This window comes from Drosophila elegans, unplaced genomic scaffold (genome assembly GCF_018152505.1).
Source record: "Drosophila elegans isolate 14027-0461.03 unplaced genomic scaffold, ASM1815250v1 contig_476, whole genome shotgun sequence".
Lineage (NCBI taxonomy): Eukaryota > Metazoa > Arthropoda > Insecta > Diptera > Drosophilidae > Drosophila > Drosophila elegans.
In genome coordinates this window covers 24539441-24566232 of record NW_024545863.1, presented here as the reverse complement: position 1 = coordinate 24566232, position 26792 = coordinate 24539441, and the positions used below count along the sequence as shown (strand labels likewise).

The following is a 26792-nucleotide window of genomic DNA, read 5'->3' as shown; positions in this document are numbered from 1 at the left end:
AATTCGGTGCCTGGTCTCACTATAATTGAAATGTTTAATGGTTTTTTGTATGCATTATAGCTTAATTTAATATAATACACTTTTAAAAACGGGGTTCTTAAAAAGTTTCTTATTATATTAAAATGTTAGATTAATGGCTTGGATTTTGAAAAACTCAGCTGAATACCCTTTTCTTCTTTAAGCGTTGCCAGACTTTTGTCTAAACATTTTTATCACCTTCTTTGGGGTCACACTGCATTCCACCGCTTAGCAGCACGTGTGTCGTCCCGTCCGTAAATAATAGTTTTATTATTGTTTTACTGACCAAAATGACCCAGGCGGAGATTGTGAAACGTCTCCGGGAGGAGTACGACAGAAGGCACAGCCAGGAGCAGAAGCCCAAGAAGGCGGAGGATCTGCTTACCCTCACCAAAAAGTTCCACCAGCGTGTGCTCGATCTGTTGACCACTCACAAAGTGCCCTACTCCAATAAAGAAGGTAAGACCCAGTCTCCAGAGTACTTTAATCAGTAAGTAAACCTTTTTACTTACAGATGAAGACACCTACGAGGATTACCTGCTGCCGGATACTAAGAATTCGGGCGGGAAAAACAAGAAAAAACAGAAAAAGCAGGAAAAACTTAAAAATCAGGACTCCGACGACGAGGATGTGGACGCCCGCATCGCCTCCATCAAGAACAAGCTGCGCCAGAAGAAGGGACCCACCACAGAGCGCCAGCAGAAAAGGAGAGAGTCCAAAAAGCTGAAGCGCAGTAAGGGCGTCCAGAAACTGCTCCTTTCCTCGGCCAAAAACCTAAAGAACGAGAACGTCAAGCACCAGAAGTTGAAGAACGGACTGGTCAAGACGGAGCAGGATCCGGAGGACAGCAAGGAGCAGATTCAACCGGTCAAAGTGCAGCCGGTCTACAACCAGGAGGCCAAAATCGTGTATTCCAAAGTGGACTTTGCCGCCAATCCGGGTGGTAAGGTTAAGAAGTCCCACCAAAATCCCAAGGAGATCCTGAAGAAGTTGCGCGACACCAAGAAGCATCTCACCGAGCTGCGTGAACAGGGCGAAACGGAAAAGGCCGCCGAGATGCAGACGGACATCGCCTGGCGCAATGCTTTCGACAAGGTCGAGGGAAAGAAGGTCAAGGACGACACCAAGCTGCTGCAAAAGGCCATCAAGAAGCGGCGCGTCGAGAAGAAGAAGTCGAAGACCAAGTGGTCCGAGCGCAAGCAGAAGGTCGAGTATGACAAGGAGAAGCGACAGAAGAAGCGCCAGGGTAACCTGGAGAAGCGCAGCAAGGACAAGAAGACCAGGAAGCTAAAGACGGCCAGCAAGAAGGGCCGCATCATACCCGGCTTCTAATAAGTAACTAGCCTTAAGTGTAAATTAATCTAATGTATGCCACGTTGAAATTCAACTCAGAATGCTCTAGAAAAAAAGTAATTGTTTGGAAAACCTCTTTCTAATTTTTTCGTGTTTGAAACTTACTTTTCCGGCCTCGACACAATCTAAATTCCCCCGACAGAGCCAAATTCCAAGTTCCATAGCCCCCAGTTTTGGCGCCTTGTTTTTGTCCACTTAATGTTATTTATCGTTCCACTGTGCGTTGCGCGGCCCCATCGTAGAGCAGAAAGAAGAAGAGCAGTTGAACAGCTGTGGCCGATAACAACTATCGATTGACATCGCAATCACCCATACAGCTAGTAGCGAACTATTTCATATTTTCCAAGAAACCCAAAGTGGAATTGTTAAGTTGGAGAGCCCACAAATTAGGGGGTATCTTATATCGCGCGATTGGAGTGTCGCCCATTGAAGAAGAAGCACAGCGAGTGCCGCAAAGCAACGAGTCACACGCACGCACACAGCCACACAAATTACGTGCAGAGCGCAATCTATTCCCCCATTTTCCACCGAAAATAAAGCAAGGCAGTCGGAAAAGCAGCCAAATTGCGACGCATTTTGCAGAAGAGAGGAAAAGCAAACAGTTGAAACTAAAAGCGAAACTCGGAAAGAAGTACAACCACTGCAGGAGCCTCAACAATAACTTCGCAGATCAGCACAGTGCAGGAAGAAGAAGCGGCGGCCAGCTGAGAAGTGAAGCAAAGAGCAGGGTCGCAGGGGAAATCAGGAGTAGCTGCAGCAGGGGGCGAGGAAGCGGAGGAAACAAAGGCGTAGAGGCGGCGGGGAGCAGCCACCATGAGCATGGTGCGGCGGATTATCCTGCTGGGCCCCAAATACAACGTCTGGGCTAAGGGTAAGTGCTAGCTGCCTCTGGTTGTTGTTGTTACTGTGCCAATCGCATACGTAACTGCGTCATTAGCCGTGAATCAGGAACAACAAGAAGAAAAACAAGCCAATAACAACAGGCAAAAAAGCCTGCAGTATACCAATTCCAATCCGAATCCACCCCCCATCCCCCAATTTGGCTTATCAGAATTTTCTAGCTGCTGTGCTCGCTGAATATTTATTGTATACTTCAAACCAAAGCAAAACACTGAGTGAAGGTCGTCTTCTTTTGGTATCAAAAACTGCTCGCGGTCAACAGGCAACAGTGGCGTCGCACCAAGGGGGATTCCCACTGATTTTACATTCACAAAACACACATCTGATTGGAAGGCCACATACCCCGTTTCCAATCAGACAGATAGGCGGTTTTGCTTTTGGACCAACTGAACTTGAATTGTTTTATAAGGGCCGAACGGGCAACTAACTTAATAATTACTTTTGCCGCTCTGATGCAATGATTTTTTATTATTTCATGTCATTGCTGGAGCAATTTCTTACACATTTTTAATGGCCAACAGTTGGTTATTAAACTTGTTGGTCTACGGGTTAGGAAAGCCGAAAGGCGGAAGTTTACCTAACAAAATGCACTGCGAAAAACTAGTAAGAGTACAGATTACTTTATGTTTATATATTTACAACCATATTTAGGCCCTGTTTGATTGGCAATACTGCGAAAAAGTTGCAAGTCATCTGCGATATCGTAAGATGCTAATTGCCCTTGGCCTTTATTTGTTAATTTTTTTTTTTTTGTTGGCCAATCTAGAGCTTCTCTTTCTCGGATCTCCTTTGTTGTTATCAATTGTATGTTCTTTAGGAAGCAATAACCCCGCTTTTGGGGTCAATGATTCGATTTGTGCTTTCTTTTGCACACGAAAGGCAATCCAATTTCTGCATCCCCCTACACAGGCAGAAAAAATAATAAACACTTACAATAAAGCTGCAGCTAAGTAACCATTCATTTAATTAAATCAATCTCGTTAGAGCCGGAAGCACTTGAGATACAATATTTGTTTTTTAATCTAATCTAATCAGCTGTGCTCCAAAAGCCTCTCCCAACCCAATTGGGCTGAGTTCAAAAAACGTTGACCAGAATTTGTTTGAATTGCAGATTTTGTGATCTTATCTAACTTAGTTCCAAATTTAATCCAATTTTATTTGCATAAATATGGGAATACAAACTTATTCCGATCAAATTTATTATCTAACCCAATTTTTATAAACAATTGCATTTATTTAATTAAAGTCTAAACGTAAGCATATGTATTTTAAATTATTAAACCTTAATTTCGCCTAATTCCAGGAAGCGGAGTTGGTCAAACACAGCACTCGGCGAGATGCGTTATCCTGAGCGCAGGCGATGCGGAGGTCGGCGTTTGGGGCGTCCGACGCTTCCATCTAGCCACGCGGAACTGTGCGATCAACCGACTGATGAGACTGGAACCCGCGATGGCAATACCGGCGTACATTGATGTCACCAACGCCACTGCAAGAACGCCAGAGGACTCCAGCGACAGTGGGAGTGGCAGCGGCAGTGGCAGTGGAGCCAGTGCATCGGGAGGCGGTGGAGCCAAAAGCCCCGGCGGTGGAGCAGGGTCTGGAGCAAGTACGACCAGTGGCGCCGATCCGCCAGGCGGCGGCAGCGACAAGTTCCTCTCGTGTCCAAAATGCGGCAGCGCCTGCACGCAGGTCGAAACGTTCGTCAGCTCGACGCGATTTGTGAAATGTGCCAAGTGCAACTACTTCTTCGTGGTGCTGTCCGAGGTGGAGACCAAGCAGCGCACCAAGGACGAGCCCAAGAATCAGCGCAAGCCGCCACCTCCGCCGCAGAAGATCATGGAGTACCTGGACAAGCATGTCGTGGGCCAGGACTTTGCCAAAAAGGTGCTGGCAGTGGCAGTGTACAACCACTACAAGCGCATTCACCACAACCTGCCTCAGCTGCAACAGCAGGGAGGAGCTGGTGGCGGATCCGGCAACAACGGCCTCGATGGCATCCCACGTCCCGACCTTCTACACATCACCGGGATCGGTCACACGCTGAACAGCTCGCCGGGCAACGAACTGCCGCCAAAGCCCGCCCAGATGGGCATGGGTGGCGGAATGGGAGGCCACGGACTGGGGGGCGGACTCACCGGCCCAGCATCCAGCAACTCACGTGGCGGCGGCGACCACAGATCCGGATCGGAAATACTTGACCGGCAGTCCAACGATGTCAAGCTGGAGAAGAGCAACATCATCATGCTGGGCCCAACGGGGTCCGGCAAAACACTGATCGCTCAGACGATCGCCAAGTGCCTGGACGTTCCCTTCGCCATTTGTGACTGCACCACGCTGACTCAGGCGGGCTACGTGGGCGAGGACATCGAGAGCGTCATTTCCAAGCTGCTGCAGGATGCCAACTACAACGTAGAGCGCGCCCAGACGGGCATTGTCTTCCTCGACGAGGTGGACAAGATCGGTGCCGTCCCCGGAATCCACCAGCTTCGCGACGTTGGCGGTGAGGGTGTCCAGCAGGGCATGCTAAAGATGCTCGAGGGCACCGTGGTCAACGTGCCCGAACGCAACTCTCCGCGCAAGCTGCGTGGCGAGACGGTCCAGGTGGACACCACCAACATCCTCTTCGTGGCCTCTGGTGCATATACGGGACTGGACAGGTTAATTGCGCGCCGCCTCAACGAGAAGGTGAGGCTAAGATATTCTCCTGGTTTCATTTACTAATTACCCATTCAAAATTCTAGTATCTGGGTTTCGGCATGCCCTCGACCAGCGGATCTGGCCGTCGTGCAGCTCAATCAGCCGCCAGTCCCATGGACAACGATCAGGAGGAGCGTGATAAATGCCTGACGAAAGTGCAGGCACGTGATCTCGTTGAGTTCGGAATGATTCCGGTAAGTATGGGTTTATTGTGGCATTAATGCTTGTATTAAATGTTTTAAAGCCATAAATAATAATATTGTAAATTGCTATTGCTTTTGCACCTAAAAAGTACAAAGATTTTGTCTGTATAATTGGTGAAAATATAAAAACAAACTTCAAATGGCAAAGCATCTGTGAATCTTCTAACTACATATGTATACTGTAAATCAAAATTAATTTTAAACCACATTTGTCTTGCAGGAATTCGTTGGACGGTTCCCGGTCATCGTGCCCTTCCACAGTTTGAACGTCAGCATGTTGGTGCGCATCCTCACTGAACCGCGCAACGCTCTGGTGCCGCAGTACAAGGCATTGCTGGGTCTCGATGAGGTTGACCTTACGTTCACCGAGGACGCGGTCAAGTCGATAGCCCAGCTGGCCATGGAGAGGCATACGGGAGCCCGTGGACTGCGTTCCATAATGGTAAGATGTGATTGAACATTTTAAGCATACAATACAAACACTTAATTATTTTACAGGAGCAACTGCTGCTGGATCCGATGTTCATAGTGCCCGGCTCAGACATTCGGGGGGTACACATAACCGCCGACTATGTCAAGGGCAGCTCCACACCGGAATACAGCCGTGATGCGGACGCCCCGGCATCCGGGACTGTTGCCACGGACTCCGATACCACAACCGATAATGATAAGAACTTTGAGAATAGTGAAAAAGTACGACTAAAACAGTAATTCAGACAGAGATACCCACATCCAAAGCCAATCAAAACAGAAATCGGGACAAAACTTAAAACAAACAAATATCCTACAATTCGCAACGCTTTCCGAATTGTTGGTTCTTCTAAAGCTCATTTGTCTTCTATTAGCTTGTTTAATTGCTCCAATTGCTTGATTTCGAATCGTTCTCACAGTTGAGCGCTTAGTACCATCTGCAAACACAATTCAATGTTACACCTCGAAGACACTTTCATTTCCTGCTTTAATATGTATATTTTTTAGTCTGGTTTGAATGATAAATTGGTTGGTTCGCCGTAGCTCCTTCCCTGCAACCCCATCACTCTGTAAAATATGACCTGCCGTGGAGTGAGTGAAGGCTCCCGCAAATATTTCGAAAGAATATCCTCAATCCCATATGCATCTGTGATTCATAACCGACAAGCAGCGCAATCTTTCGATCCCCAAGCAATTGTAAATGGAATTTCAAATCCTACGATAATGTTAAAATAAATAAAATCGACATATTTTTTAATATAAAACTTAATCTGCAATCTTGGCAGTGATGTGGTCAAGGTCTCTTCGAGCTAGGATCCTCTCTTGCATATACCAATTATATATAAAAACGTAAACATATATTTAGGCAAATTTTGCATAGTGTAAACTGAGTTTCAAAATGAGTTCTGGTAGCGTTGTTAAGATGACAGACGAGAAGCACGTTCTACTTTTAAATAATTTAAGTCAAAAATCAATTTTGAAATAAAAAATTATTAAAAAAAAACAATTTTGGTAATCTTTAATTACTTTTTGTTTAGCAAATTCTATAATGACACTGAATGGGTGATATTTTTTTAATTAAATTTGGTGGCCATCGACTCTTGGAAAAATTTGAAACCTTAGTATGATATACATAGGCGAGGCTACAATTCATTTTATTTAACTTCAGACAATTGTCCATTTTAATTAGGTTTTATCAGTAAAGTCTGAATTTCCGAACGTATTTACATATATATTCCTGATCAGTTGATCAGCATCGCTTGAAATGTTAGCTATAAAAACAGCAAGGGTATATGAACATAATAAAAATCAAATTCACTGCCAATAGAATACGACTTTTTAAGTTTTCATTAATTTTATTTTATTCGTCATTAAAATTTAACTAAATCTGCAGAACTCATAATAAATAATTTGAATTTATTGCACATGTGGACTAATAGTAGTACCTTCTTTTTGTTTCTTTTTCTGTTTCATTTTCATTTCGTAGTGTATAAATTTGTATAAAAATTTGTTAGTTAATAAATATATCTTGGCGACCCTTAATCGTTCTCCTCGGAAATGAGCAGCTCGTATTCCTGTGCCGCAAATCGATCCCAATCGGAGGTCTGTGAAATCGGGAAAACTGTTAGAGGGAATTCAAATACGGAAGCCATAGAGACTCACATATTCGTCACGCTGCGAGGCAAAGGGATCTCGTTGTTCGTGATCCAGATATTTCTCCAAATTGAAGAAGGTATCGAAAAAGACGTGCGTCATTTTGCAGCGCTTCAGATCGCCCAAGGTTATGCAGTCGCGATTCGCCGGCTTAATCATATCCAGCATCTAATAAAATGATAGAATAAGGAAATCTCCAGAGAGACTAAGACCCATCCTCTCACCTGACATAGGCAGTCTTCGAAGGGTAGGCACTCGATGCCGATACCCTCCATGCGTTGTTGTTGCTCCTCGTAGAAGTATTCCAGTTCGTACATGGACAGCACACCATCTCCGTCGACGTCCATACATCGAAACCAGTACTCAATGGCCGTCGGCGTCCGTTTGTCCTCCTCTGACAGGATGAACCACACAAAGTCCGTGTAGGACATCTTGGCCTCGTCCTCCGGGGCCTTTTTGTTGTCGCTGCGCGTCACACAGCCCGAGAAGATGCGCTCCACGATGCGCGACGACAGGGCATGGTCACTGTGCTTGGCCAGATCCTCCTGGTTGACCAGCAGGTCGTGATCCTTGTCCAGCTCCCAGAACTTGCAGTAGATCACGTAGAAGTGCTCGTAGCTGAAAAAGGCCATTATCTGGTTTATGTCCTCCTCCTCCTCCAGCAGACTGATCATCTGTGGGCGCGTTTAAAATTATACATTATGAGAATTAGTTTGATTATTTCACAATATTTGTAAATATTTATAGATCACGGAAACATTCATCGCACCTCCAGCAGGTCGGACCGCTTTAGTTCGGCAATGGTGATCTTGCCGCTCCAACTGCGGTTCACCGAATAAAAAATGCGCGCGATGACTGTGTGCACGTATCTGGAATGGAACTCGGTGGCTTCCTTGAGAAAGGCCAGGCCGGGGTGTGTGTCCACCACATCCTGCACCATTGGCACCAGGTCCTCGGGCACGATGTACGAACGGAATCTCTGGCCTCGCGACAGAATGTAAACGAATCTCGAGGCCGCCTCATGGCAATAAACATTCATTCTGAAAGATTTGCATATATCAATTTACGAAAATGGATGCTTTTGATTATAATTTGATTTATGATAACAGAATCTTTTCAAAAATTAGTGTTATGTTTTTTTTTTCAAGTCAATAAAAAGCATATGTAACATATGTGCTCTGACAAACAATTGTTCTACACTTAGAAACATTTTTAAAATGTTTAATTTCAAAAAGAAAATTGAACATTTCAGTCGCTCATATGAAAATAAATACGAAATATATTGTTTATTTCTGTATTGGCTTTTATGTATGTTTTAAGTATGCGATCTTAACGTTGTTAAGCCATCTTCTTATTCATATTAACTTGTTTTAAATATATAAAAAACCTTTATTGAAAACTAGAGAATAGGAATAGTTAGATCATATATGGGACGAACTTACTGTTTCCAGAACTCGACGAACCGCTGGCGCTCGACGAGACCCGAGCTGGCCGACTGGCAGAAGACCATGACCGGCATGCGCCAGTAGAAGGGCAGGCCGCAGATCTTCAGGATGCGCGGCAGCTCGTCCTTGGTCACCTGGTTGTTGGGAAAGCTGTCGAAGGCGGAGAGAATGCCCCGCACCACCCGTTCCATGGCGATGTTGGGCTGCGGCTTGCCATGTGGAAAGTAGAATCTGCCGGGTAATGGTAATGGTAATGGTAATAGTAATGCACACCCGAGAAACCACATCAAAGGGCTTGAATTGTGGATCCGCTCACCTGGGTATGTAGACGCTCTTCGTGGAGCGGATCTCCTTCTGCAGCAGATTCTGCTCCGGCGGAGGGGGCGGGGTGGCGTGCAGCTTGACCTGTCGACAAATATGCAAACGCAAAATTAATTTCACTCACTAATTGTTTACATTCTCTTGTTTTGTTGTGTGGTGGCTGCCAAAGCGCCACTCAACTCAATAAAATTTGCAATTTATTCTCGAAGAATTCAATTTGTTTACGTTTTCGCGGAAATTTTTCTCACTCTTAAACGAAAAGCCGCAGACAGCCACGCCCATATCGACGTACATTCGCCCTTTACCTTTGAATTTATTATTAAATGTTTGCCTTTCAAATAAACATCAACAAATTGTTGGCTAATTTAAGCGGTGAGTGGAGGCGCAAATGCAAATACTTTTTGTTTAAATTAACTTTTCGCTTTGGTAAATAATGGAAACATATTTGGTCCATGGGATTTTTATGTTGCGAAGTTTTGGTGCTAAACAAATTAAATTGTTTTCTTGAAAAAAAATGCATTAACACATACATAACTTTTTTGCCATCTATAAAACAAAAGAAAGTGTTTCTATGTGGGCAGTTTTAAGAAAACATATTGTACATATTATGCTATGCTGATAAATTCAAGACAAAATGGTTAGCAAAGTAAAAAGACAAAGCCCAGTGCTGAGCATTAATAAATGTTAAACTAATATTTTCAGTTTGGTCATAACATTCTTTGTTCTTCCACATTTTTTCTAGCCAAAATAATATGACTTTATTTGGTTTTTATACGTATGAGGACGTTTCATCGGTTATAATCCATGCACAGGCCATTCATGATTTTAAAACTGTCAACGGTGACATAAATATTAATTTTCTCACTCGGTCACAACGAGAAGAGCATACAGAAGAACAAACAATTCATTGGCATGTGCACATATTACGTATACGCCCGGCTACACATCGTTTATAGTCAAATATTACGCATACGCATTGTTGCCCAATTTATAGACAAAAAGCAAAGAGAAGTAAAAACACTAGTGAATTGAACGCATACTATTTGTGTCTGCCCCTGCCTAAAACTCAATTGCAAAAAATAGGTTTTGTTTTTTCGTTGAGGATTATATTTTTAGCTGATTTGTTTGCTTTGATCAGACGGAATTTCACAAGCAATCGTAGTAAAGCAAAGTTCAATTGTTGTGGAGAGATTTTTGGTTTGGCACATCATTCATAAAAAAAAAAAACGCCCGCACATGTAATTAAGCAATTAAACAATTCTGAAACAAAAACCCCCCACCAAAGCAACAATCAGCACAAAGCCAACAAAAAAGCGAATTGCATTTCGAAGTGCTCAAAAGTGATGATGATCATGTGCTTGGGTTGTATTGAATTCGGTTTGGTTTTCGTTTGGTTTATTTTTTTATTTCTCCGCCCGTTTCTCTCTCACATTTGGATATTTTGCCTTTGCACGATTGTGCTGATCGTAAATGCTTGATTTGATTGTTTATATACGAAAATATGCACACAACACTGGGAGCTCTCGATGTGGGTAAGAGCTATAAACCCTGCAAAGGGGCTGTGTAGTCAACAGGTTCTTGAGCGGCTAAGCAAATTTTAGCAGAATGTGTTTTGAATATATTAGTACAGTGCGTTGCAAAACTACGAAACAGGGAACAACTCTTCCGTTTTCACGACTACTTAACAAATCCCAAAAACTGTTTTGATTTAGTAATCACTTAATTCGTTTTTTAACTTCTCAAAGTGCTAATCACTTCGGATCAAAATTCTTCATTAAAAATTAATTTATTATATACATTTTGAATCGGACTTAGCATTGGCATTTTGTCGTGACGTAATTTGATAATAATTTGCACTTATATAAAGTGAATACAATAATTTATTTGGCTAGGTGAATATAATCGTTTTTGATACCGAAATTTTACTAAAAACCTTTGTATAACTTCTTTATTAGATACTTTTTTTTATAACCATTGTAAATATTTACACAATTCTGAGGACACCCTTAATATTTTATATTAATGTTCGTTGCTTAAGATAATTTTGTAAGTCAACATAATGATTATTTTAAGATTGCTTTGATAATCTACACACATTTTAACACATAGTTGTCCATATATCCCATGCTTTTTTCGCAGACGCGTAGTTGCTTATAATATTGTTTTGTTCGTAGTGCAAAAGCTGAGATTGTGATTTAGCTTCTTAAAATGTAATCCCCTTTCTTTTCTGAACCTTTTTTACTCCTCTGGCCGCCGATCTTCCCCAGCCATTTGGCAAGCGTTTCTCGTGAGGCGTCTTGGGGTAACCTTAAATCAATCAATGATGCAGTTCGCTCGCACCGATAAGAGCAGCCCACAAAAAGTCGAACGAAAACAAATGGGCAATTGCAATTGCAATTGGTTCGATCTGCGGCGATTTTTCGATTTTTTTTTACATTGTCTTGTGGCATTTTCAACTATTAGATAACACCACGAGCACACGATTTTCGCCCCTCGAATGGCTGATCGGTATGGATATAACTCATAACTCACCTTTATGAGGCTCTTGGGCGGAGTGTCCGCCTGCGGGCGCTTGATGTTCAGGAAGGCGTGCCGCACATCCGGACACTTCTCGAACATGAGGACGCGCTCGGCCACGGAGCCGCGTGTGAGGAGATTCACTGGAAGAAGAGACCGAGAGATCTGGAGTTGTGGCGCGCTCAGGGAAATGCGGACTCGATTCGGTTATATTACTTTTATCCTGGCCATTGGTGAGGGCCGCCCGCGCCCCGCTGGTCGGTTTGACTTTATTCAACGTTGGCATCGTTGTGCTGGCCGATGTTGCTGGCGTTGCATCCATCGATGTTGCTGTTGCTGTTGCTGTTGCTGCTGGTGTTGCTGTTGCTGCCGATGTTGCTGCTGCTGCTGCTGCTGCTGCAGCTATGTTGCTGGCGTTATCAGTGGCGATGCGACTTGTTGATTTGCGTGTTGTGGCCACAGTTGCCACTCCCGTTGTTGGTTTTTCTTTGGTTGCCGGCTTCGTATCGGCGCTGTTTTCTTTGGTTTTGCTTGACTTGCGATTTGTGGCCGCTGGCTCGCCGCCCTTATCACTCACTGCCGCCATGCTGTTGCTGTTGGCCATTCTCGCGGATGATGGCCCGTCCACAGCATCTAGGCTAACAGCCAGAGATCCGTTCCTGCTGCTGGCCTTGCTCTGCTTTTTGGTGGGTTGCTCTGAGGCTGTTAACTTGCTTGCGCTGGCCGAGTTTGCACTGCTTATGCTGTTGTTGTTGCCTGTGCTGTTGGCCATGGTCTTGCTGTTCTGCCGCTTTTTGCCCACTGCGGCTGGGCTCTGGGCCTCCTTCTGCTGCTGGATGAGCTCGCTGATCTTGAGCAGATTCTGGGTTTGCTGCGTGGACAGATTGTTCACGTCCAGGTCCAGGCTGATGTCATAGTTGAGGTTGACGTCGGGCAAGGGTTTACTGACGGCGGCCACCTTTTTGGGCGACTGCAGGACCTGATCCGGTACAGGACTGAAGCTGGAGCCCACCGCCTTTTTCACCTTGCCATTGGAGGTGATATCGGATTTCTTCAGGCTGTTGGTCTTGCCGCGTTGCTCCTTGTCCTTGTTGACGAAGCTGGTGACCATCTTCTGGAGGCCCTCGGTGTCGGCGGTGGGCGAGGCCACGTTCGAAAGGTCACCGGAGGCGGCGGCATTTGTGTACATCTGCAGGAGCTCGGGTGGCGGGATGCCCTGGCTCTTCCACGTCTCATAGATGGCATCGGCGTGCTCGTTGATCTTCTTGGTCAGCTCGGCAATCTCGGCATGGGAATCGCTGGTGGCCGTAGACGACGTACTCGATCCCTGGGACTTTGGGGACTTGGGACTGGCTCCGGAGCCCGCTGGCTTCCGTGTCGTGGTGGTGGTTTTGATGGCACTCGTCACTGCCACCGAGCTGATCATGTTGCTCCCCGTCCCGCTGCTCAGCTTCTTGGTCTTGGTGGTCGTCGTTGTTGTGGTGGTGCTCGAATTGGCTTGCATTTTGCTTAAGTATCTCGGATAATTTGTGTTTTTCTGTTTTTTCTCTCGCTCTCTGGTTGGATATTCACATTTTCACTGCTCACATTTTTATTTCAATAATTTATTGAATTCTTAATTGAGTTTTTATTTAATTTGCCCGGCTTTTGTTGCGCTTTTTGGCACTGCGAGATTCACATGCGTTTCATTCACTTCTCACATTTTCAGCGTTTTCAACTTTTTCTCCGTAGACTGCGTATGGCGAAATCTATTTATATAAAAGAAAATACCAAAATTTCCTATTTCGTTTATTTCAGACGCCGAAACCGAAACATACAGCCAAACACTCGAAACACAGACGCACCGCACGAAAATACACGGATACGGATTCGGGACCAGGCATCGCATCAGCGGAATACCGAGCAGATACGTAAGACGCGTACACGGCGGGCACAGTGGTTGCAGAACCATTATAATAATAGACATTCAACTGCCAGGAGCAATCATCATATCGTGGGATTAATTAATGGCCCCACACCTTTGGCGCCGAAAACGTGAACGATTATCGTGCCAGTTGAATCACCTAGACATTTCATCTGGTTATGCTTGCGCAAAAACAAACAATTAATCAATTGATTTAATTGAATCAATATTGACGGGTCAAAAAATTAACTAGAACCCACCGTGCATGCGTAAGATATAGACAAATGCGGACAAAAGAATAGCTCTCAATGGTCTACCGAAATTTACCTAAGATCTTTATTTTAATCTCTACCATTTTATGTACGATTGTGGTTCAAGGAATAGCTTTCTACAAAATAATAATACTTTCCTAAAATTTAAATGCACACAATATATATTATTTTCATAAGTAGTAATAATAATTAATAAAATGCCACAATAAGATAATGTCATTAAATTTTGTTAAGTGTCTTTCGCAAATCTCTTCACGGAACTGACCTACGTATTTACATAAAGAATGAGTTGTCTATGTATTTTTAAAACCATTTGATAAGTCTTATTTGTGTTCATCGAAGTCAAGTTTTTTATCACCCTCAAATGGGATGTTAATTCGTTAAACAGCGCAGATAAACATTTAGACAAACAACGAATTCTACTATAGTTATTCGGTGAGCAATCCCTTAAAGTGGCGCTGTGAATTCAATTAGCGGTTCTATTGTCTTGACCGCAGCTGTCGATTGTATTATTTCGCTGTTTTTACGTGGGGTTGCGGTGGGATGGGATGAGACCGGGAGCTGCGTCTGCGACTGCTGCTTCTTCAACTTTGTACTATTTATTCGAAAATAAATTTCGAAGTAGTTGCGGCTCACAGACACACGTGCAATGCACTTTACATATGTTTAATGTCCCTGTGTGGTATGTGTGTGTGGTGGGGTGTATGACGTACATATAGTTTGATATTTGTCTGCCTTTATTAATGATTTAATTGCATTTGGGACCGGAGGCGCGCGTGCTGACGACAACGGCGACACCGAGAGATTCCGTCATTAATTAATTAACCAAGCCAAACCGAGCAGAGGTTAATCGACATTTGCGCGGCACGACATTTTTTGCGAATTTTCTTGGTTCGAAATTCGCGAATTATGGACGAATGTTTTTCAATCAGAGGGGAAAAAACACACGCGGCCGCGGGATATTTTGGAAAACTCTGGCAAGCTTCCGCTTGGCGAGTCTAAAATTAACAGCAAACAGAGCACAATTCACAGATCACCGATCGGAAAACAGTTCGTCGTATATCCGAGCGTATAGCGGTGCACGCGATGCTGCTAAGGTCCGTGTTGTTACTGTAAATCTTCGGATCGGCCGCTGAAAATAACATCAGCCTCCGTTTTAGTTCTGCCAGCGATCGAGCCAACGGAGCGGATGAGCGAGAGATCGCGGTGATCTCAGCTGTTGCTGTTGCTGTTGCTGTCGCTGTTGCACTACGCTAATGACGCTCGCAGCCCCCAAGAACGAGCGCTCCCACACACTCGCGACCTGCGATCGTATCAGAGGTGACCCAATCGACGAAAAATAGATAGTGACATATATTGGGGTGAAAAAGCGCCAGATGGATTGATTTTAATATGTCGGAGGATGGGGCCCAACTGATCCCCAAATGGTAAAGGCGCTGACATTAATTAAATAATCCGTTTTCTCTTTAGTTTAAGGATTTGTTTTGGATAGATCAGTAGCACCACAAAACTTACTCTATATTTAAATTTGCGAATAGCTACCGAAAATTTCAAAGGTTTGATTTCAATACTACATAACTTACAGCAGACGACAAAAGCCAGAGATCAAGGCTATAAGTTCTATTGATTTCAAAACAACTAATTTAGTTTTAGTTCAATTTAAATCTGTCAAAAACCACTTAGGAACAATGAGAACTAAATTAATGTTCTTAAAAACACAGATGATATCATTACGCAAACATGCTTTAAAAATTAAACCAAGATTCATAATTCATTTTTATTAATATTAATACTAATATTAATATTAAATTTTAATTTTGTTCTTTTAAAAATTCTTCAAATAGTTAGCAAATAGCTAGAGCGGCAACTCAATCGCGGCGAGAGTGAAAAAGAGAGACAGAGAGCGCCGGAGAGAGCGGCGCCCAAAAAGATCGCCCATTACTTTGGCGTTCTTTGAGCAGCAGCTCCACCGAAATGATTTGCTCTGACTGCGCTCTCACTTTCTCACTTACCCCCACACGACGGCGCAGCGGCAGCGACGTCGGCAGAACACTTGCCGTCGTTTACCCACTCACACGCAAACGCACACACATTCGCACACCAATCCATTGTCGAACATAAAAAATACAAAAATCAAATCATAGGTGTTTGTTAATTATACACTGTGCCCTGGAGGCAGGGTGTCACGGTTCAGTTGGAAGGTTTGACGTGACTTCACGCTTACCCTTATCCACCCGAAAATCTGTTAGACTGCATGGTTTAAATCAAGCCTTTCTTCTATATTCAAAAACCTTCTATAATTAAATTCTGTGTCCCCTTGAATGATTCTTTTAATCTAAAGATCATAGGTGTCACAGAAGTCTAGTCAGAATACAAATAATATATTTATTTCTATAAAATATTTTTTTGTAGACAGACGTACATATCACTACAAATTTAAAGTACGCTTTTAGGCGCTTTCTCACTGCAGATAGCTTCTTTCTCCTTAAAAGTATATTGTTACCAGGCTCTGCTATAAACTAAATATGTTGTTTAAAAGGCTTCGAACATTTCCAGTTCTGATTGTTCCATATTTATAAATTGTCGACATTTATAGTGTATCTTAAGGTCTAACCTAACTTAGCCATTCTTCTGCAGTTTCGTTTTTGTCTGCCTCATTGAGCAGGAAAACAAAAAAAAAAAACTACGGATCGAAGCATTTATCTCGCTTATTTGCTAATGCTAAATGATTGTCTTCTTCTTCTCCTTGGGCCGCCTTCTTCCTCTTCACATCGCAATGTTTGTTGCAGTTAGCTGTTAGCTCTTTATTGTCTGTCTTTATTGTTGCTGTACCCATTTTGTGTCTTGGCTTTTTATGCTTAGGCCATTTAGCAGGTGGGCGGGTGACTTTTGTTTGTTTAAAGAAACCCAAAAATGCTGAATAAATTGAAATGCGATTCATGTTTTAGTTTATACTGTGATTTGGTTTTTTTTTTACATTTTTATATACAGAGAATTATACATACGTTGATATGAAAACCGCAATTGCGGCTAACGATGACGCCGATAATGCCGATAATCATAATGATGATGGCGATCTGAGCTCAGCTTCCGGTTTTGCGCTTTGCTATTTTTGTTAATTCTGATTTTTTTCGCTGTCTAACTTCATATGAATATGTATTACCAGCTATGTGTTTTTGTATTGTTTTGCGGTGGGTAATTGATTTAAACCGAAAGATCTGCCAAGCCTAACATGTGTCGACTGTCACACCGAATGACAGTTATTTCGGTTTAGTTCCATATTAGGGCTGGGCATTAGGCGTGACATCCCGGCCATCTGGATTAGCCTAAAACTTGACCCAATTCAAGCTAACGTGTTGAGCGAGCGGACAAAAGCGAACAAAATGCTTTTATGCCAAAGTTGGATTGACAAAATAAAACCCAAACTGCCCACGCGAACAAAACATGTGCGGAAAATTCAATGGAGGTGCGAATAGATCAATCGCCACAGCAAAATCCATAAGCAGCTTATTGCTTGGGAGAGGGAATTCATTTTTGGGCATTTTAAGAGATTTTTTAATGGTATTTTTTGATTTGTGACAATCAAAGCTCTCGTTAAATCCACGACAAGCGGGGCTCGCCAAATGTGCGTTCATCAACACTCACGCTGCGTATACTTAATTGCGCATACGCACTGGGGTTGCTCATGGCAATTCTTCTGCTGCTGGGTTTTGCTTTATTGTTTTTCATATTTTCCCAGCATTGACACAATAAATTGCTGAAAGCAAATTGTCAGCCAAAGCAAAAGCTCGGCCAGAACCCTTCTTGGAAGCCTTTGAAATGTCTTAACTATTGACAATGGCCCATTGCGATGCGCGTTCGCTTTTGTTATGGCTATTATGATTATAAGCTGTCGACACTTTCCTTTGCACATGATATATTTTAAGGTCTGGGCTAATTGAATTTGAAAGCCAAGGGTTCTCCGAGTCAGGGAAAAACTATAAAAGCCAGAGTGCGAAATGCAAGCAATGCAGGTTTCCAACGACCAATCGCCGCGAATAGTCCGCTCCAGTGAAATATTCAGAATCCAGGAATCCTTTATGTAAAAAGTGTTAGAAATATTATTAGTGAATTTGCAGCTTTTTATGTAGACAGTGTGATATAGGCGGGATATAGTGACGCAGCCAGATAACAAAAAAACACAATGGAGAGGTACGAGCCCGAAGAGATCCATAGATTTCAAGTCCTATATACTGCATTTTGGTTCGGTGTTGCAGCTTTGCAGTAGCAGCCGCGCAACTGGGGCCACACTTTGCCCCCCTGTCCAATGGATCGGTGGTGGATAAGGTCACGCCCGACATGGCCCACCTGATCAGCCCGTACTGGAACCAGTTCCCCGCCATGGACCCCATCTGGGCGAAGATCCTGACCGCCTACATGATCATGATCGGCATGATTTCCTGGTGCGGAAATGGCGTGGTGATCTACATATTCGCCACCACCAAGTCGTTGCGTACGCCCGCAAACCTGCTGGTCATCAACCTGGCCATCTCGGACTTCGGCATCATGATCACCAACACGCCGATGATGGGAATCAATCTGTACTTCGAGACCTGGGTCCTCGGTCCCATGATGTGCGACATCTACGCCGGACTGGGCTCGGCCTTCGGCTGCAGCTCCATCTGGTCCATGTGCATGATCTCGCTGGATCGCTACCAAGTGATCGTCAAGGGCATGGCCGGCCGGCCGATGACCATTCCGCTGGCTCTGGGCAAGATAGCCTTCATCTGGTTCATGGCGAGCATTTGGTGCCTAGCGCCCGCCTTCGGCTGGAGCAGGTGAGTCCCCTTCTATTAATATATTTATTTAATTAGTTACATTATAGGTTTTTTTAAAAATTTAAAAATTCTTCAAAGACTAAAAAGTTTTAGAGTTTTTTTTTTGAAATAAAAAAATTAAAACATTTAACTAAATATTTTTAAAATTATACGAATAGAAACATTTATATTTAAAAAAAAACAAAGAGTATTGGATCGTTTTGAAATAATTTCCCAAGCTGAACTTTAATCGTTCTTTTTAACATTAATATCAAAATTATTAAAAATTAATTTTTAAAGATTTTGAGACTTAAAGAATGTTAAACTATAAAGCCTCCCGTAAAACTATACCCTCTATACTTACCAGGTACGTGCCGGAGGGTAATCTGACATCGTGCGGTATTGACTACTTGGAACGCGACTGGAATCCACGCTCATACCTGATCTTCTACTCCATTTTCGTATACTATATCCCCCTGTTCTTGATCTGCTACTCTTACTGGTTCATCATTGCTGTAAGTGGCAAGGCGATGTGATTATCCAAGTGACCCATCCTGAAATATTTCCTCCCCCAGGCTGTGTCCGCCCACGAGAAGGCCATGCGCGAGCAGGCCAAGAAGATGAATGTCAAGTCCCTCCGCTCCTCTGAGGATGCCGAGAAGAGCGCCGAGGGCAAGCTGGCCAAGGTGGCTCTGGTGACCATCAGCCTGTGGTTCATGGCGTGGACTCCATATCTGGTCATCAACTGCATGGGACTGTTCAAGTTCGAGGGTCTCACACCACTGAACACCATTTGGGGAGCTTGCTTCGCCAAGTCGGCCGCCTGCTACAATCCAATTGTATATGGCATTAGGTGGGCATCTATGTTAGAATATACTGCAGTCCTAAAACAACGTTTATTGCACCATCTAGCCATCCCAAATACCGGCTGGCCCTCAAGGAGAAGTGTCCTTGCTGCGTCTTCGGAAAGGTCGACGATGGAAAGTCGAGCGATGCCCAATCTCAGGCCACCGCCAGCGAGGCCGAGTCCAAGGCATAAATTCTTTGGCGCAACAACCAGAACAGCAACAACAACATCTAACTACTTACAACAGCAACAAAAACAACAACAACAACAGCAAAAACAACTGCAGCAACAGAACGAAACGCTTTCGAATAACATTAAAAACAACAATAATGAACAAATTATGCAAATTTCTTACAATGTAAACTCAACTATCAAATCTTCTGCAATGTCAGTTAAAGACAAAAAAAAACTAAACAAAAAAAATAAATGCAAACGAACTAGAAAAGTTACTTCAACATGTTGGTTTGTATCTTAGGAACTAGTTTTACCCTCATTTACATCTATCCATAAATAGTAGCTATTTCCCAATTCATTAAAAATTCCCAGTTTTGCAAAGCACTTCACAATGTATTTTCTGTTTCAGTTTTTGTTTTGTATTAAATTAAAGGCACTTAAATTCCATTTTTTGTTTGATAAATTAACATGCAATGGCAAAAGCAAAAGACAAACAGACCCGTGTCTTTTCGAACTCAAAGTTCGCAAAACAACGAGTCAATTCACTCGAATTTTACCCAGGGTTGCTGGAAACTCACTGAGCTGAGCTTCATAGCGGTTAGTAGCACATGGACAACATTAACAATTAATCTGTATCAGTAGTATCTGTTAAGGCACAACTATAGAGGTTCCAAAACTCCAGTCACTCGCTGCAGGAATCGTATTCGCTTTCGCTTTTTTTTATTTTCGTTTTGATGCCTGGCGTTCCGGGTGTTGTTGTTGTGGGTGATGGTAGCGTATTGTTGTTGGCAATCAGGGCCAAAGAGCAATTGCCTCCAATTGGCTTGTGGTAAGTGCTGGGCGGACTGTCCACACATTCGGAGGAAGTGCAGACCCGTTCCTGTATTATAAGTTTCCACAAACGCACCTCAATGCCAACGCTGTGAAATACAAGGGTTAGTTATAGTTATAGTGATAGTGATACGTTTTCATCCTACCGCAGTCCCAGTCTCATGAGGTCCAGCTTCTCCATGTTGTAGATGAAATCCTCAAACGTAAAGCCCTCATTCAAGATGAGAGTCTTTGAGAACTCGTCGATTTCCTGCTGGGTCAGCCACTGTTCCAACTGCTCGTCTATTTCGTGAAGACCGAAGTGGTGCTTGTTTAGCTGCCTCCGGGGATTGCCCGCTATTGTCGGACGGACTCCAGACATTCCGCCCACACTGGGACTCATTCTATGGCACTTTTTGTTAAAGCCGTTAGTCGTGCGTCTGGGTAAATTTATTGTAATTATATGCTTATTATTTGAAAAAGGATCAAAAAATGAAACTTTCAAATGTTTTACCCACCTTAATCTCTTTCTGCCGCCCATGTAGATGTGGGCCAGTTCCTGACTAATGTTGTGCAGGGCCTTCATGCTCTGCCGCTGCTGCTCGAGCAGTTGACGTTGCAGCTTCTGCTGGTTTTCACGGATGTCTCGCAGGATGCGGGCACACTCCACCGAACTGGCCAGGGCATCGCCGCCCGAGTCCACTTGCGTTAACCCGACACCTCCTCCCGTGCTGCTCGAGGGCAGCACCTTTTCCAGGCTCTGCTGATGCTTCTCCTGGCTGTCTGTGGAGCCCTGTTGCATGAGACTTATGTGCACGCTCTCATCATCATTTCCGGACAGATCCTTGTCCGCCAGGTTGGCACCCAGCTCAGGCGAGAAAATCGTAACCGCCGCCTGAACGGCCCGCTTAACGAGATTGTCCAAAGCGAACATCCAGTGCGGCTTAATGCAGTGATACCGCAGCACACAGACAACGGCGTCTTGAAAAGAGTACAGGGCCAGATGCAGATGGTCCAGAGCCACAGCGTCGTTGTTCAGCTTTTGCTTCAGTTCGTTTATAGTCGCCTCCAAATGCTTTTCGTTCTCGTTCATAATGTAATCCCGTAGGCCCCGGATCAGAACCTCCAAGTCGCTCTTCCTGATCGCAATCGAGTGTTGATCGGCATCCACCTTCTTGAGCCAAATATCGCAGATCTTGGATTCATCCAGTGCCAAAACCTTAGAAAGCGTCGTTCGCCGCTGTGAATCCTTCTTCAGCCGATAGAATCCGTCAGTCTCACTCGTCTCACTGATGCTCGTCCGCAAGGACGGAGTGGAGGGCTCAATTTCCGGCGAGAGCAAAAATCCTGAAGAATTGCGTCGCTCCAAGAGAAACTGGTTGCTGGGCAGCTCGTCAATGTCCACCGAGGATGTGTGAGTAATGCTGAAATGGCAAAGGGATAGCAGCGATTAAGATCATTATATTTTTTTCCATTTGCCCCTTTCAGTAGCAAAATAAACATGGCAATCGTTATTGATGCACTTGACTGATAACACCAAACAATAAACACGCCATTAGCAGATGATAAAGGTGCAAGCAAAAACTCAATGTTTTTTATTAACTTAACTTCAGGTAAGCAATATGTGTTCCCAAATACCATAATTAAAAAAAGAGCTGTCTTAGTGATTGAACAAGGTCAAACCTAACTTTAGAGGACCCCATTGACTAACTTACTCCAATTCTGGCGTAGTCGGCGTATTACAAGTTGTGTTGTAGCTCAGCGGCGGCGTGGTTTTGTGCACATAACGATCGGCAGGCACTGAAATGCTTCGTCCAAACTCTGTATTGATGGGCAAAGCCGGACGCATTTTGCGTGGTTTACTAAGTGGATAAATAAATAGTGAAATCAAAGGTTGAACAGTACTAAGCGAATCCCTATAGAAACTCACTCTGCCAAAAACGGATCATCAAGCAGTTGCGAAGCAGAGGGTCGGTCAAGCACGCTGATGGCAAAACAACGCAGAATAAAGTTCTTGGCGTTGGCGGACAGCTCCTCCGGTATGTTTGGGTGCTTCTTGTAGTAGCCCACCTTGAACATAGCCGCCTGGGCGCAGCCCAGCTCGATGAACGGCGGCTTACCTGTGGCCATCTCCACGTTTGTGCAGCCAAAAGACCAGATGTCAGCCGCAGGTCCGTAACCGCGTACGCCCTGGTCAATGACCTCCGGTGCCATGTATTGCAAGGTGCCCGTGAAGGTCTCCGTCATGGGATTGATGCGGGCCAGCCGCTTGGAGGTGCCAAAGTCGGAGATCTTGACCACGCCGCTGTAGGTATTGACCAGCACGTTGTCGCCCTTGATGTCGCGATGCACGATGTCCTGCTCGTGGAGGTACTTGAGCCCCTCGAGGATCTGCTTGGAGTAGAAGGCCATGGTGGACTCGTTGTCCTTGAGCGGACCCCATTTGGTCTCCAAGAGGTCGGATAGCGAGCCTCCCGGCACCTGCTCCATGAAGATCTTGAAGAAGCCGTCCTCCGAGCGTGATCCCAAGTAGCGAACGATATTGCGGTGGCGCAACTGCGAGTGCAGCTTGATCTCCTCGTGCAGCGGCTGTACGTCCTGTGAGTTCTTTTCCGGCACCTCCTTAATGGCGATTCGCACCTGGGTCTGCTTGTCGCGGGCGGCGTACACAGTTCCATACGTGCCTTTGCCCAGCACCATCTTGCGGTTCTGCTCATCGTAGTCGTACTCGTACTGCAATTAAGGGTTGTAATTGTTTTGTATATTGCAGGGATATAGTATTGCTAACTATCCCACCTCAATTTGCGCGTCATCATTGCTGAGATTAACAAAGACCACCTGGTCGGCGGTCATCTCCAGTATCATGTCGTAGAACTTTTGCCGGCGCTCGGTGGAGGGGAAGTACATCTGGAAGTCATCCGAGTTGTGATGGACGTACAGATAGGCACAGCGATCATCCCGCTTGTACAGGCTGACGGACTTGATCTTTGAGGCCACGAAAAGGAAGTCATGGAGCTTCTTGCAGGCATTCTTTGCGTGCGCCAGACAGTTGTTCACTATCTGAATGGACTTTTCGTCCGCATCCATATTAATGGTCACATAACTGGGCATGTAAATCTTCTGCGGCTCGAGAATCTATAAATTAAATTGGCTTATAAGTGACCAAAATGGGTATAGGTGTGTTTCAGGGATACCAACCAGTATGGGAAAACGAATGCTGTTCTTAACCTCTTCCGTGTTGGTGGCCTCCAAAAAGAAGTCCATCCAGAACTGGAACACCTGCTCCTCGATGGGAGGCAGGCGTTCCTCGGGCTTCTTGCGAAACCTGTGGATAAGAGAGATATTTCCGATGGTGGACTTGAGATACCAGTTAGGTGGCTTCAGTTTGAACATGCACTCTGCAGCCTGAATCGCCTTGGCGTAATCCTTGGCCAAAACGGAGATCTCGAAGAAGGTGGCCACGTCCCAGTACTCGCTCAGCGAGGACAGGCTGCCCTTTTTCCCGATCAAATTGTTCAGGGTCATTCCAATGTGCTGCAGCTCTTCCGTGTTGGTGAACTCCTTGCCCTCAATGACCAGCAAGGTGGCCAGATTAATGCCCGCGTACTCATTTGGCTGCACCTCGAAACTTTGGCGATACCACTTGATGGCGTGCGCCAAACTAGTGGCGTCCGTGTAGTCGGACTCCACGAAGATGTCCTTGTAGATGCGACCGCAAAGGCAGAGCATGTCGGGAAAATGGTTCTCCTTCTTCTCCAGCGCCTTCAGCGAGGATTCCAGTGCCTTCTCGCGATCTCCTTTGCGATTCCTGCGGTTCAGGGCGAAGGCGTACAGGAAACTCATGTTGCCCGTCTCCACGTACTTCCTGGTGTTGGGTATGTTCTTCAGGTCGTTCACCAGCCGCACCATGGCATCGTAGTCCTGCACATCCCTCAGCGAGCACATGAAGCTGTGCACCACCTCGCCGGAAAGGACATGCGGATCGTCCAGCCGTTTTCGCATCTCGTGCAAGATGCTCTGCAGCTTGACGGCATTGGTGGCGTACGTGTCCCGCGCCGTTCGCATGTCGCTGAGAAATTTCTCACGCATGTGGGCTCTGTAAGTAACCGAAAATAATTTGGTTCAATTTTTAGGTACATAAACAAAGCATAATAAAAACATTTATCCATGTGCTGGTGGAAAAACAAATTAAACTAGTTAATTTTTGGTTTACAAAACCTAAACAAATCAACATTTTTACGGTAACAAGGAGAAAATACCATAATATTGTTGGGCTCATTGAAAGGATTAAGATTTAAATTTAAAAATGAAAAGATTTGAAAAATTTTATTATAGGTATACGGGAAATCTTTTTAAGGAACACATAAAATGTTTTAATAAATTAGTTAGGTTCCTTTTTATAAATGTTTTTTAAATTATAATTAAAATCATAATTTTAATAAATGCTTTACTGAAATTTTGTTCTATAAAATCTAAAGCATTAATCAGAATTAAGAATATTACCATTATAGTCAAATCACTCTAATAACTGCAAGGTTAATGTATTAAGGCTGTAAAAATTAAGTACCTTTTTCGGTTTTCTACGTTAGGTTTAGATTCTTCATAAAGAAATTAAATAAAACGGACTGATTCACTTTGTAGTCAAATCGTGACTTTTAAAGAAAATCGTTCGAAGGGAAATTTATAAATAATCGGTTCGTGTTTTTATGTTTTTAATCTTCATAAAGTCTTATTGTTATGGGGACTTCCCCTGATTTACTCACTTCGACTGAATCTCCACATCCTGCAGCTTCCTCTTGAGGCGCCACTGCAAAGTGGGCACCCGTGCCTCGGCAGCGGGCTCCTTGTTGCTGTTGGGCTGGTTAGTCAGGTGGCAGGAATTGCTCTCCGCATTCAGTTTGTAGCTGAGGAACAGGTAGTTGGCACACGAGAGCTGCAGAAGGGAGAGGGGTGCACCTACTTTATTGACCGCCACTGTGAATGCAGGCCACTCTGCGTTGGTGTACACCGTTGCTCAGAGTGTGTGTGTGCCTCTTTGAGTGTTTGCGTGGGCGTGCTCGCATTTGTTATTGTTATTGTTGGGGCCAACGCTTTTGTTGTTTTACGGCCGCGGCCAAAACAAAAATAACGAAAGCGATTTCGACGGAAATACAGTGGAACTTCCATACTTTCAATAGCTAACTGCCACCAAAAACATTGAGTAAGGAAGGGATTTTTAAAAACTATTTTGTTGATTGTACCGTTTTAATCTTATTTTCTTGACTGACTAAAACAAAATTTAAGTAATGTTTCAATCTGTGTAGCAGTGAATTTTCTCGGAGTTTGGCCTTATTTTTTTCTTCACATTTGAAGTGGGTGTTTCACTTTTTTTGCACGGAGTTTAAAGACTTTTCCTATTTCGTAGTAAATTTGGTTAAGACTTAGGAAGTATTATTTAAAAACCGTTTAAAAAAATGTTGCCAAAGTTTATCATTCTGGGATACTTAAATTTGTCGTTTATTACTTGTCAATTTCAATAGAAACTTCTAGTTTAGCAATTCCGAGTTATGGAAGTTCTACTGTAGAAAGGTCGGCAATAACAACTAGCACAGGAGTCACGACTTGGCTGGCGTTTCCCCACATTTATCTTATCGGAAACGTACTCCGGATCGCGTCCGCAGACGTTTGCCGGACACACCTGGACAGGTAAACAGCGGTACGCACCTTGAGACTGAGTGTCTGCTTGGACTCCACATCGTTGTAGATGAGGATGTTCTCCTTCATGCCGAAGCTCTCCCGGACGCCGTAGTGATAGGACAGCGGACGCTGCTGCGTGAGGATGCTCAGGTCGATGACGGCCACATCGGCGTTGTAGAACGTCTCCAGCACGTTCGTCTCACCGAAGTCCAGGCGCTCGAACTGCAAGGATTGGGGAATTCACTGGCACATATGTAAATCATCGACATGGAGCCCCGTATCTCGACCATTGTATAACCCATCTGGCTCACCTGAACCCGCTGAAAATTGGCGCCCGCCGACTGCACCGCCTGCTTGATCTCCTCCAGCGCGCAGAGGCGATCCTCCAGATGGTCGCCCACCGCCGTATCGATTACACACACAACATCCATCGTTGGTTCGATCCGATCCGATCCGATTCGACCCGTTCCGTTCCGATTCGATCGCAGCTATTCTTGGCACTCAACTATTCTGTTTTTGGACGGATTTCGCGCACTTGGGGGAATTAGCGCACTTTCTGCTGGACGGATCCGCGCACCTCAGTGGCAAACTGGCTCATTATCACGTACTTGCTGCAACTGCATCGCGTTAATTGCCGCGTAACTAAATAGTTATCAAATAAATAAAGAAACTTGTGGAAATGCCCAGAGCAGTGTGACCGTGCGGGGCTACCGGGAATTTACCAACCGATGCCCAA

At 44.3% G+C, this 26792-nt stretch overlaps 5 protein-coding genes across 6 annotated transcripts; 3 read left to right on the top strand and 2 right to left on the bottom strand.

The window, feature by feature from the left end:
* Nucleotides 1-228: 228 nt before the first annotated feature.
* LOC108136769 (surfeit locus protein 6 homolog) lies at nucleotides 229-1443 on the top strand. The gene is made up of 2 exons (XM_017258130.2): nucleotides 229-477; nucleotides 533-1443. The coding sequence occupies exons 1-2, from the start codon at nucleotides 309-311 to the stop codon at nucleotides 1348-1350; spliced, it is 987 nt and encodes a 328-aa protein (XP_017113619.1). The 5' UTR covers nucleotides 229-308; the 3' UTR covers nucleotides 1351-1443.
* A 129-nt stretch (nucleotides 1444-1572) lies between these two features.
* Nucleotides 1573-6406, top strand: LOC108136767 (ATP-dependent Clp protease ATP-binding subunit clpX-like, mitochondrial). The gene is made up of 5 exons (XM_041709433.1): nucleotides 1573-2242; nucleotides 3575-4956; nucleotides 5013-5162; nucleotides 5392-5613; nucleotides 5670-6406. Exons 1-5 carry the CDS (start codon nucleotides 2185-2187, stop codon nucleotides 5880-5882), a joined length of 2025 nt encoding a protein of 674 aa, XP_041565367.1. The 5' UTR covers nucleotides 1573-2184; the 3' UTR covers nucleotides 5883-6406.
* Nucleotides 6407-7005: 599 nt separating this feature from the next.
* Nucleotides 7006-14855, bottom strand: LOC108136766. 2 transcript variants are annotated; one of them, XM_017258125.2, is made up of 9 exons: nucleotides 14281-14855; nucleotides 11795-13326; nucleotides 11594-11721; nucleotides 9057-9145; nucleotides 8738-8971; nucleotides 8065-8335; nucleotides 7520-7969; nucleotides 7305-7463; nucleotides 7006-7246 (listed from the first exon to the last, which is right to left on the bottom strand). In XM_017258125.2, exons 2-9 carry the CDS (start codon nucleotides 13080-13082, stop codon nucleotides 7181-7183), a joined length of 2685 nt encoding a protein of 894 aa, XP_017113614.1. In that variant the 5' UTR covers nucleotides 13083-13326; nucleotides 14281-14855; the 3' UTR covers nucleotides 7006-7180. The 2 variants fall into 2 exon arrangements, with proteins under 2 accessions (XP_017113614.1, XP_017113613.1); XM_017258124.2 differs by having other exon boundaries at nucleotides 14467-14855.
* A 2898-nt stretch (nucleotides 14856-17753) lies between these two features.
* On the top strand, nucleotides 17754-19646 carry LOC108136768 (opsin Rh1). The gene is made up of 5 exons (XM_017258129.2): nucleotides 17754-17944; nucleotides 18010-18570; nucleotides 18917-19064; nucleotides 19125-19402; nucleotides 19462-19646. Exons 1-5 carry the CDS (start codon nucleotides 17937-17939, stop codon nucleotides 19586-19588), a joined length of 1122 nt encoding a protein of 373 aa, XP_017113618.1. The 5' UTR covers nucleotides 17754-17936; the 3' UTR covers nucleotides 19589-19646.
* A 296-nt stretch (nucleotides 19647-19942) lies between these two features.
* LOC108136900 (mitogen-activated protein kinase kinase kinase 15) lies at nucleotides 19943-26757 on the bottom strand. The gene is made up of 10 exons (XM_017258358.2): nucleotides 26368-26757; nucleotides 26084-26278; nucleotides 25144-25313; nucleotides 23579-24476; nucleotides 23177-23515; nucleotides 22311-23113; nucleotides 22096-22242; nucleotides 20899-21804; nucleotides 20548-20820; nucleotides 19943-20490 (listed from the first exon to the last, which is right to left on the bottom strand). Exons 1-10 carry the CDS (start codon nucleotides 26485-26487, stop codon nucleotides 20253-20255), a joined length of 4089 nt encoding a protein of 1362 aa, XP_017113847.2. The 5' UTR covers nucleotides 26488-26757; the 3' UTR covers nucleotides 19943-20252.
* Between the last annotated feature and the right edge of the window lie 35 nt (nucleotides 26758-26792).